Here is a 12,109-nt window from a genome sequence, read left to right on the forward strand (position 1 = left end):
TCTCTTCCCCTACTCTCTACATCTCTACTGGGTTCCATCGTTTGGCAGTCGCCTGCTAGTGGGCCTAGGAAGCGCGTTCGCGTGGTCGCTTTGGCGAGCGATATCAAATCGTCAGACGGCGGGCTTTTACCGGAACTCAATTATCCACTTAGGAACACCTAATTACCGTTTTTTTGCTTGTTACTTTCTTTTCACTCTTAACTCGTTCCGCTTGACGTCAGCTCTGGGTCGAAACCGAGTGCAACCTGACGCTACCATGGCAGCGGGTGCCAGGCGCAGCCATGTCTGCGGGTGTCCTACCTTGCGGCAGCAAAAAGCACAGCTCCTGTACACATTCACGTCAGGTCGACGGACGTGTCATCGTTAGGCCTGATTAACTGTGACTGGTTTCAAAGGGAAGAAGGGAGCCGCATGCTTTTACCGATAATGCGCGTCTCCGGTCAAAGCAGCCGCTCCGAGGCTTGCCGCGCGCCTCGTCACGCCCGGAAACAGGGCCGCACGCAGCAGCACATGGTCAAGACATAGCGCTGCATGCTCACTTAGCGCCAACTTTGTGCCACTAGAACCGTGCATCGCCGTGGAAGCTACGGTTGACTTGAGCCCACTGTGGGCTGGATTCACCAAGTTTTTCACACGTGTGGAAGATACATGATTGAGCTCTAATTTAACGCTCGCTCGCATGGCTTGTAATTCTGCCTCAACAGGGTTTCTCGGAAGGTAATGTTAATGAACCGTTGTTGCGTGTGAACAGAATTTTCAGCTTGGATTCTGATTGGTCGATTCTGAGTCCAGCTCCCGCAACACTGCACAGTTCTAACAAGACGTACTACAGAGGCCATGAATCGATAACCAGGAGTAACAGAGCGAGTCCCTCCGTGCAGAAGCCACAAATGTGAGCGTCGAAAAGGCCTGTAGGATCCGCCCACCTTCAAAAACAGCCTGAGCGGCCGTTCTAGTCAAATCACGTCTTAACGGCAGGGATTTGCAGGCTCTGCGTAAGCGGCAACACTTTGCTTGATGCCTACGACGCAATAGGGGCTTCCCGCTTCCAGGGGTTGAATGGCTTTCTGACTGCGTGTGCATGTTCGCCGATGATCGCTTTCGCACATCTTCCGCACGTCTTTTTCTGGTTCTCTTGGTCTGTAACCCGCTTTCTTCATGAAGAAATAAAAGACAGAGCAAGAAAAGACAGGTAGGAGAGCTTGCAACACTAAGAAAAAACGAAAAAGAAAGCGATGTTCATTTTCGCCATCACTCATGGACGAACACTGCGTGCGTTCAGTATAGCGGTAGCGAGCATCAATAACTTACATCATCAATAACTTAAACTGGCATTATTTTTTTCCGGTAAGCTGGCTACCTGACAAACGATGTGGCCAATCAGGCCTTTCACAGTGATGAAGTCCGAAGCCAGCGTCATTTTTTTAGGGCTTTTACTGGGGCTGCTTCTCGATTTCACTAACGTTTAGTTCGTGGTTGACAAATTGAACAAAACGTGAAGCTTGTCACCGCACAAAAAATGGGATGAACTCAGTAGGGCACCTACGAAAATGACTGTTTGTAAAAAAGCTGATAATGTAGGCTAGTGATTAACGCCTATCTTAGAGAAAAAATAGTACTCAGGAATTCCTTGGGCCACTGCAGTATATCGTTGCACCTTGCAATATTCAAGCCTTCTATACTTGTTTCTTGAAGCTATACACTAAGCAAACGAAGTACGAAAAGAGTCAACCAGCGACAAGGTTTTTTGTACAGAGTAGCCAGTCACCTCGAATGGATACAGTAGTGGAGTTTGAACTACTTCCGCATTCACAAGGATGGGAGCCTGATGGTTACAGTATCGACGCTGCCCGCCGCCAACCGTCTGCTCACGGTAACTAAGCTGGCTGGAGTGGCTGTAGAGGCCCGAGTCCCATACTCTTACATGGCAAGCTATGGCAAAATACAAGATGTACCTGTCACCTACACAGACGAAGATCTGCACGAATATCTACGCGACCAAGGTGTCCTGTCAGCGAGGAGGCTAACCGCCTACACTCCTGAGGATGGTGGAAAGATCAAAGAGGTACGCCGTCGCGCAGTTATATTGGAATTCGCAAAAGATGCGCCGCTACCAAAACGAGTAACGCTTGGGTTCTGTAGTTACCCTGTAACTGAATACGTCGGAGCAGCAACTCAATGCTATAAATGTCAGAGGCATGGCCACATATCAAGACACTGTAACGGCCCCGTGCGCTGCAAAGTCTGTGCTGGCCCCCACTCGCACAAAGAATGCACTTCGAGAGCGCAACCTAAATGCGCTAACTGCGGTGGCCCACACCCTGCTTCCTATGGAGGGTGTTATAAAAAAAAAGCAGCCACAGTTGCTCGCACGGCAGAGCAAACACAAGGGAAACCCCCTAAGCGCCATGAACCACCACCTAACCCCGACGTGGTTTTCACGCCTACGGCAGCTCTTTCCGAGAAGCAGTCAATACAGCGTGGCAGAGCAGCTGACAAGACCTACGCAGATGCGGTAAAAAAGAAGCGTGGGAAGTCTGTTGGTTCTCCTCCTTCATCAAAGCTGCTGCAACGCACTGCACAAGACCCGACAAACAGCGGCGCTCGCTCTGAGCCTAAGGCGCCACAACATGACAGGAAGATCAGCGGCAGGCAGCAAACCGGAAGCTCTGAACAAGATGTCACATGCCTACTGATTCCGATGCTGTTTGCAGCCATCAAAGCTCTTATCCGTGCAAACCCCTCGTCAGGAGGACTCCCAGAAGTAGAAGCTGTCCTCAGCCGTTGGTGTCGGTCTCCTACGCTCCGCAGGGGCGTAATACCACACTTCAGTAATCATGGCTTCCACAGCGAGAACTTCACCGCAGCTGACAATCAACAACATCTTTCGTACATGCACCATTTTCCAGTGTAACGCTCGCGGGCTACGCTCTAAACTCGCAGATTTCCGACAGCTCGTGCGAGCGTACCGCTTCCCCTTCATAGTCATCTGTGAATCACGCGTCGAGGAAATTTTCCGACTCCACGGATACTATTTCCATCATTCACAACGACCAGATAACGTCAGCAGATTGCTGATAGGCTTTCGCAAGGATATCCCGGCCTCACCGGTTGATGTCCCGCCTCACAGCGACAATGAATACGTGTGCGCTGTCACAGTTATTGCCGGACAACAGTACACTTTGATTGGAGTATATCTTGAGCCAGGCACGCCATTTGATGCTTTGAGACTTGAAAATTTGATATCAAGGACGCCCTCTCCGCATATTATTTGCGGAGACTTCAATGCTCATAATGAAATTTGGGGCAGCTCACATACATGTGCTCGAGGTGCCAAGCTTGCAAAACTTCTCTCCAAGCATTCAGTTCAGCCATTAAATGACGGCAGCATCACCTACCTCCGAGGCCCGACGACTACCAGCAGCATCGACGTGACATTTGTCACAAGTTCATTCGCCCACAACTTTGGCTGGTGCACTGATTTGGAGACACGCGGAAGCGACCATTACCCAATCCTCATATCGGCTTTCCATGCGCTGAGGAACCCAAAGAAATTCCTTATAAAATCTACAGACTGGGACGCATACAAGGACGCTGTAAGCAAAGGAGTTACTGCGGCAACTCGCAATGAGGAATTAGCATCGACAATGGCGTATTGCCTGAGAGCGAGTACACAAATTACAGCTAAAAATGATAACCTACCTTCAAATGATGACACATTCCAAAGGCTTTGCGCTATACGCAGGCGAGCTGAAAGGAAAGCTCTGCGCACAAAAAGCCTCGATGACCTACGTGCATGCCGACGGGCACAACGTCACATTCGACGCTACATGGATAAACTGAGTCGGCAAAAGTGGCGTGACTTTTGTTCTACGCTGGATGTGCGCCAACCAGTAACCAACATTTGGCGGATAGTTAGAGGTATGCGCACGCCACTTCAACAACTCCACCCCTTCGCTGCACTCTCCCTTCACGAGCAAAAATCTATAAAAGAAGTCTCAGAAGAATACTGCAGGCTACTGTCGACAGGGTCAGGGCATTCGACACTCTCCGCAGATGGTCAAACAGGCATCCCAAAGGCGGCAGTGCCAGCGTTAGACCTGCCTTTCACAATGGAAGAACTATCCACAGCTATCGCGGAGACAAACAGACACACGTCTCCGGGTCATGATGAGGTGACCTATGACGCCATTGCTAAGCTACCCCACACCTCCCGTCTTCGACTCCTGGAGTATTACAATTCTTCCTGGATAGCTGGTGAGGTGCCCACGGAATGGAAGCTGGCAAAAATTGTGTCCGTTTTGAAGCCCTGTAAGCAGCCAACAAGCTACGCATCATTCCGGCCCATTGCCCTACTGAGCTGCGTAGGTAAGCTCATGGAGCGCATGATCTCCAAGCGCATAATTTGGTTCCTAGAAAGCCGAAATGAGTTCCCCCAAGAAATGAATGGGTTCCGTCAAAACAGGTCGGCGACTGACAATATCATCGCCCTCGTCTCATCACTTGAGGAGTACCTTCATGCTGGGTACATCCCGACAGCCGTTTTCCTAGACATCAAGGCCGCCTTTGACTCTGTCTTTCACCATGCAATTCTCGCAGCCTTTGGCAGTCTTGGCCTTGGAGGAAGGCTATACGAGTAGATTGGGCATTATTTAAAAGAACGGCAAATTTTTATGTCCACTCCAGACGGTCCAACACGCTTTCACGCAGTGGAGAGGGGCGTACCACAGGGAGCGGTGCTCAGCCCTCTCTTGTTCAATATTGTCCTTATTCACATAACAAGAAACCTTCCGCGAGGGGTCCGCATAACAATTTATGCTGATGATATCTGCATCTGGACCGCATCACGTTCGCGCTATATTACCCAGCAACGTCTTCAGCGAGCGCTATTGCACGTTTCGATGTACCTGGCTTCCAGAGGTCTCCGTCTATCGCCAGAAAAGAGTGTTGCAATGGCGTTTACAAGAAAAACGATGACCCGATATCCGCTGCTCCTAGGCGGACGATCGCTGCCATATGTACGATCTCAGCGATTCCTGGGTGTTGTAATCGACTACAATCTGTCATGGTCACCTCAGATCAAAAAACTCCGCCAGAGGATTACTGCAGCATCGCAAGTGTTCAGGTTCATGGCGGGAACAAGGTGGGGTAGCAACTGCCGATCAATGCTTCTGCTTGAAAAAGCCTACGTTGAAGGAACCTTGCGCTACTGTCTACCAGTGCTTCAAAGATTATCTACATCTAGCAATAAGACTCTCAATGCCGCATGGAACAACTGCCTGCGAATATGTCATGGCCTCCCAAAAGGTTCCTCTGCGTCAGGAACAGTAGCGGAGGCAGGATGTCTCCCACTAGAGGTGATTTCCGCCCAGGAAACTATGCGTACCCATCTCCGCTATGTCCTGCAAGGGAAGAAACACTTCCTACACCGTGTCCATTTAACTCACAGCAACTCTAGCTTTGGCCAGGCAGTACATCTCCTGCCCCTTCCTACTATTAATCAGCCACAGAAGCTACTACCTCTGGCCTTTCCTCCATGGACACTCTCTCCTCTAAAGGTGAAGAAGTCTGTTCCAGGTGTGAATGCAAAGAGCCGCATGCCACAGGCAGCGCTTCTGGAAACTACTCTCGCCTACTTAACGGAGGAATATACACAGCACATCCATATCTTCACCGATGGTTCAACTACTAAAGAAACCTCTTCTTGTGGCCTTTATGTGCCCTCAACAAACCATGCCCTTTCTTACCGGCTGCAGCGGAGGACATCCTCTGCGACAGCTGAGCTTCACGGCATTAAGGAAGCTGTTTCTTACATCCTGCGCCGAACCGCCGGCCGTTGGGTTATCTTCACCGATTCAAAAGCATCTCTGCAGATCCTGGCCAACCTGCTGAAGAAAACGAATCACCAGCCAGTTTCCCTCGACATCGGGTATATACATCATTTAGCTATTGCCGCAGGTCACTGCATAACATTTCAGTGGGTACCTGCTCACTGTGGCATTCTGGCTAATGAAAAAGCAGATGAAGCGGCCCGTAAGGGCCATCAACATCGGAGATACATTCGAACTTTTTTCACGAAATCGGATGCGTCCCAAATGGCTAAAAGTTTTGCTTACGAAGAAACGTATCGGCTTTGGAGTTTGCCGACACATCAGTACCAATTTCTTCACTCAATCGACCCACATCTTAGATCAAGACTCTCACCCGGAATTCCTCGACAACTGGAAACACTTTATCACCGACTTCGTCTGAATTCTGCATATACAAACGGCTTGCGATACCGTTTTGGACGAACGAACAGTCCGCATTGTGACAATTGTGCCTCTATAGAAACTGTGAAACATATCCTACTTGTGTGCCCTGCGTATGCTAACGAGCGTGCGTACTATGAACATTGCATGCAGAAGCTCTGCCCAGTGGCCCTAACAATGGACAAAGTTTTAGGTCCCTTAGCCTGCTTCAGGCAACAGAGACTTGCAATGAACTTTCTTTTTACATATTTAAAAGAGATTGGACATCTTGATAAGCTCTAAATTCACTTGCACGTGAATGCAGTGAACTTCGTCAGCCCATTTGTCGGACTATGCGCTCCATCATTCCATAGGTTACATCAATACTCGCCATTGCATCCTTAGTACCCATTTCATGGCCGCATTTTATCTTCGGTTTTTTTTTTTTTTTTACCTCTTCCACGCTGCTCTCCTTCTGTCTTTTTCTCCCAAATTCCCCTTCCTACGCAGAGTAGCATGCCAGCGATTTTTAAACGCCGGCTAAATTCTCTCTGCATTTCATTAAAGAGTCTCTCTCTCTCTTCCGTCTGTACAGCTACAAAGGAGGTTGGCTTTGCACAGCATGTACGCCACCGATCCGCCCGTATTCTACTCTGAAAACAATTGCATCGACCGGAGTGGCTGCGCTTGACGACCGATCTGTCATGCTCATCATCCTGTGAGTGATTGACGTCTAAGGGCACACATTGCTTTGGATTTTTTTTCTGTACTGCCAGCAGCCATTTACAGTACGGTTTAATGTTGATATCGCTTTATGGAGTGTGCTGGAGAATGTCCCAAAAGAGCGGGGCCTGGGAAAGAAGAACCAAAGCAGCCCAGAGTCCACGAATAGCAGAATGGCCATTACAACATGTGGCCGCCGGTCGTTGCCACAGGTCTACAAGAAAAAAAAAAATGTGCACGTGGTGAGAGAGATGGTGATGAAGATAATCGTGATGCCTGCGAATTCACGGAATCAAGGAGCAGGATGGATGGCAGTAGTCGCTGTGGTTAGCGTCATATTATAACTGAACCTCAGAGAGGCCGTGGGCGTTAGACACAGGATGTTTCTTAGTGTTTTAAGGAATTAGAATTGCGTATCAGCATTTATACTTTTTTTTGTGTCTCAGGTGACCTAAAGTTCAACTTCACGTCGCAGCCATCGTTCGCTTGATCAAACCGGAACAGCATGAGAGGAGAAATTCAATTATAATTTATTCAGCTGTCGTAAGCGAACACCGCGAGGTGATCCACGTACTTTACTGTCGAACGCATCATTTTAAAGAGCAAAACATGCAGCTAAAACTAGGTGTTTATAATCCTTTGACACGTGTCTTTGTTTAGTCGATACAAAACGAAACCAAAGCAAACCCTATGTAAGAATTGTTACCACTGGCATTGGTTTTTGGTTTTTGCAGTCAGTTGAGAACCTCCAAATTCATTTTCTTTCTCTCTTCCTGTACGGAGGCCGCGATACGTTATTCAGAAGAACAAAGCAGATAAAATTGTTTTGGTTTCCTGCAAATGACAAAGCTATGGGTGGTTACGGCAGGAAACTGGTAGTGTTGCAAGTGTTTATGCGTTGAGTTCGAGTGCGACTAGAACATAATGTGTCGTCGGTAGGGATTATGCACGAGGGGTGCAAGACTGTTAAGTTCCGGCATGAACTGTTTCTGAAGTCCTTGACTAATATTGATACTTCCTGAAACTAAAGCTGAAGTTTAGAATAAGCTTTACAAAACCTACACACAGAGCCGCGTGGGTTGTCAAACCTCGCAAGAACGAGCCCGTGGCTAAGTCTCCCGCATAGTAAGTCCTATATTTGAATTATTAGTTTTTTTTCGAGGCCACAGGCTACCTAAACTGTTTGCATATGAAGCCTGCATGAAATGATCTGCACAATCTTTGGTGCCCGAAAACAAAAAAAAAAGCAAGAAAAGTAGAGGGAGGCTGAGGAGGCCAATGAAGCGAGTAGAGAAGACCCTGAACATTTTGAGCGCTTGCAACAAAAAGTGGCGACTAGAATTAGACGCTGTACAGCGCAGAAGCACGGGCGCCGCCATATTTGGTCATGTGACCACTCCGCCATCACTGGCAGTCGGGCCTTCTCGTTTCGACATCTGCTGGCGTGCTGGCACCTGACTGCAATGCACTTTTCCAACTCTCGCTGTGCTTAACGAGCTGTCGGAGGCACAAAATCATCGTGTGAGTGTGAATAGTATGCATTGGTGCTGGGAAATGTTTGGTTCAACCATCGCATTTCCTCGCTTCATTCCGACTGCCCGCATCGGTTCGAATGTGTCAGCAAGCCGCGGTCAGCTATCTGCGTGTTCTTTGGGAAATCACTTCACCGCCTAATGACATTTCTGGCCACATAATTCGTTGTCAAAGTGCTGGCTTTTTTTTTTTGTCCAACAGAAGAATTTCTACCTAGATTCTATAAACGTGCGAAAGCATAATGCATGAACAATATCGACGACGATACCGACAAAAAATTGTTTGTCCGTATCTTCGCGCCGCAGATGGAAGATGACGATGTGCAATGCACAGCGCGACAGTGTGTTGTAGTTTAACAGGAGGCGTGCTCGGCTGCGTCAGTAGCCTATGGTCCGCAGGGCTAAAGCTCTTGTTTAAGCTAGAAGCCATTTCAGTCGAATGATGGTCAAACTCAGGGACACCTATGATGAAAGGGACTTTTACCGGGCTGGTTCCCACTGTTGATGCGGTGTTTACCTTTGATGCTATTTTAGCTGTGTTGTTTTCTGTCAGGCTGGTGCAGTGCTGTCACTAGCTGCGTGCTTTGTAAATAATCTGTATATATCTCCATTCTCTACATGCATAACGTCGTGTAGTAAATAACATGTTAGAAAAAAAAACCTAGTGCTCTGGTGCAGTTGCCAGCGAAGCTGCTCTGTTCCCGCCGCCATGGGTTCAAATACCAGTTTATTTATTTCATTTATTTTTATTTGCTCTTTTCACTTGACGCAAACTCACAAAAACGCAATATCTTGCTCGGGGCTTACCCATTAAAAAGTTCTTTCGCACAATTATGTGTTCAGAGCTATTAGCAGTGTTCACCGTTGAGCACTGTGCACGCGATTTACAACCGAATGTGCGGACGCGTGTGACCTGCGGACAATTATTCAGATATTACTTTATCGTCCGTGAACTTTCCGGCTTTCAAATGAAGAATATATACATTTTCAAAGGCCGCTTGAGGAGCTTAACAACGTTCGACTGTGCTCTCTTGTTAAGTATAAGACTGAAAACTGCTGTGGAGTTGAACACCGTCGAATAGCCGGAATAAACTGAAATATGCGAGGTCCTGCTATGGTAATTATCACCACTCTCTAGTTCATTGGCGTACTTCTGAAGATCTTTGCATCGAGCGAGGGAATTGTCGAAACGCTTGCACTAAGGACTGGCTCGAACAAGTTCTACTGCCGCTTCCCCAGTGCTAACGCCAAGTGCGCACGACGGTGCAGTGAGCACTATGCCGACTCGCAGGAGGTACTTATTGCAACTAAAAAAGTACTGATTATTCGATATATTTGATCAGTGTTTGTCGAAAGTGAGCAAGGTTACCGACATGCATACATTGAGTTTTCTCCTTCGCACGATGAATTAAAAATGCGGTTGTACCAATAGCCATAAGGAGATACTTTTTAACACACTGCGAAAATAACGCGATCACATTACTACTTGAACAGGGTGAGCTCACGGGCTAGTTGGTTATTCATAATAATTTTTTCAACAGCGCAAGCTACACAAGGACACAAGACGAGGAAACACACACACAAGCGCTGAACTGCAACTTTATTTGAGAAAAGGCGCCAACCTCTACATATATACCCTCAAGGAACCGCCCACTAGGGTAAAACCTAAAATCACTGCACGTGTCAAACCACAAGCAAGAAAAAATATTCAAGAGTTAAGCATACAGTAGACTTGTGTAGTTTGCGCTGTTGAAAAAATTATTACATTACTACTGTGCAGTACATTATTGCTGCGAAGGTATCATCAGCACGTTCTGGCATTCCCGTAGCTTTTGCCGCCACTGATACAAGCTGGCGTGTGCTGTTTGTAATAGGTTTGTTTGTTTAGTAGAAGAACACATTAACGTTCTCTTCTATTTCAAAGTAGGCAGCGATACAGAGCGAACACAGGACAATGCAGCTACTGTTGCCGGGGCCTCCATTCACACTCGCCGCTGCTTTCGCTTCTTGCCTCCAGGAGGCAAAACTTCCGATCTCTGCTCTACTTGCTGCTTATTGCAGCGCGCTGCTGCCACCGACTCAAGCAAACAGTGCGACCGTGTCGCCGAGTGGAGCACGGACGAAAAAAAAAAAAAAAACGGGGAAGGAAGAAACAAACAGATAGCTATAGCAAATGGTATTGGTGTATACCAAGTACGAGCTAAACGAGTGGAAAACAAATAAAAAGAGTGTTATACCTTTTTGGGTAGTAAACGGTCTTTGCGTTCTCTTCCTTTCGAAGCCTGTTCTCGTGCATTCGTTTTTTTTTGTTGTTTATTTTTATTTTATTTTCTGGCGGGAGAGCGGGGGGAGGGGGCTGACTCTTTACTTTCCCGTCCTCTGACTGTTTACGCTGAATATTTACTTTCAGAATTCTCCTAGCGTGATCGATAATGGTAATCTAAATAATAACTCGGGGAAAAATTTACTGCTGGGCGTGCAAAACCGCTCACCTGCAGACAAAGGAAAGAGCAAGGCAACCTGGGGCTTATTACAGTTGCTGAAACGAAGAGATGAATGTAGAAAACAGGAAAGACCGGAATTTCGGGGTTGAGAAAGCAGTTGATTTTTTTCTGCAGCTCAGAGGAGTCCCATGCGAGAGAAAGCAGGAAGCAGTGCGCTTTCGAGTCGCAAGGAAAGGGAAACAGGGAGCCGGTTCGTGATTGCGACTGAGATTGGAATTATTTATTTATTTCAAGATTATGATCAAGGATATAAAAAGAGGGAGCACTGGTTATATATAGGGAACTGAGCCGGGATTGTAATTCTCGAGCCTTTCAGAAAGACGGCAGGTTCGAGAAAGAGGCGAGATGTAGCAACAGTGTAAGCCAAACTAGGTTTTAGGTTTTTTCAGAAAATTTCTGGGCGAACGTGACAGGTCAGAAGCCGAATAAATAACCAAAAGAAAAAAAAAATAGGAAAGAAGGGGAAAAGACGAGTTGTTCATCACGCGCCGTTTTTTCCTCATTTTATCGTCAGTGCAGTTTTCATCCTAGGAGAGATTGTGAGTAAAACATAAAAGAAAGATAATGATAGAGCGCTTGTATGAAGAGGATTGCAGCCAGAAATAAAATAATCATAGAAAAATAATGTTGTACGCTGATCACTAGTCACACTCTGGTTACCTGCTCCATTATAACATATCTCACTGATCCACCAAGGTTCTTCCTTTCTTCGTTTAATTGGTTCTTCGACTGGTTTGCGCAATCCTGCGATTTCTTTAGCTTTTCTTTTCTCCCCATCACAATGCTGGTTTTGTTCGCAAGGTTACCTTATTAGGGCGCAGATGTGTAGTAGCTATAAAGAAAGACAGGAGGAGAAAGAGAGAAAAGAACTACTCGAGACGAGAGAATGATCGTAAGGGAAACTAAAGAAAGGATAGACCATGAATTTTGTTGCGCTCTATGTGTGTTCCTCTTCTCTGCCCCTTCAAAGTCGGTTCGAAAAAGCCATCACGCTTCGCCGCAGCTGCTCTCCAGACGCCGATGTCTGGCTCAATGCTTCTCCCCACTGTCTAATTGGGTCGGCGCCTGCGGCAGCAGCCTTTCTCCGGTTGCCATGCAGGAAGGTTCCTCCGCAAACCAC

At 47.2% G+C, this 12,109-nt stretch overlaps 1 protein-coding gene across 24 annotated transcripts in view; it reads left to right on the plus strand.

Moving 5' to 3' along the window:
- Positions 1-12,109, plus strand: part of LOC149341301 (uncharacterized) — a 309,449-nt gene that overhangs the window by 97,429 nt on the left and 199,911 nt on the right. For 13 of the 24 annotated variants that reach the window (XR_016282905.1, XR_016282903.1, XR_016282904.1 and 10 more), the window contains one exon: positions 6,826-6,948. The exons of the other annotated variants lie outside the window; for them this stretch is intronic. Coding sequence is in view for 8 of the 13 variants with exons in the window: in XM_089543331.1 (XP_089399457.1) it covers positions 6,826-6,948 (123 nt within the window). In the remaining 5 variants the exon portion in view is untranslated. Of the gene's footprint in view, positions 1-6,825; positions 6,949-12,109 lie in introns of those variants that run through there. 24 annotated transcript variants of the gene reach the window in all.

Source organism: Amblyomma mixtum, chromosome 5 (assembly GCF_055824585.1).
Source record: "Amblyomma mixtum isolate Tamu chromosome 5, ASM5582458v1, whole genome shotgun sequence".
Lineage (NCBI taxonomy): Eukaryota > Metazoa > Arthropoda > Arachnida > Ixodida > Ixodidae > Amblyomma > Amblyomma mixtum.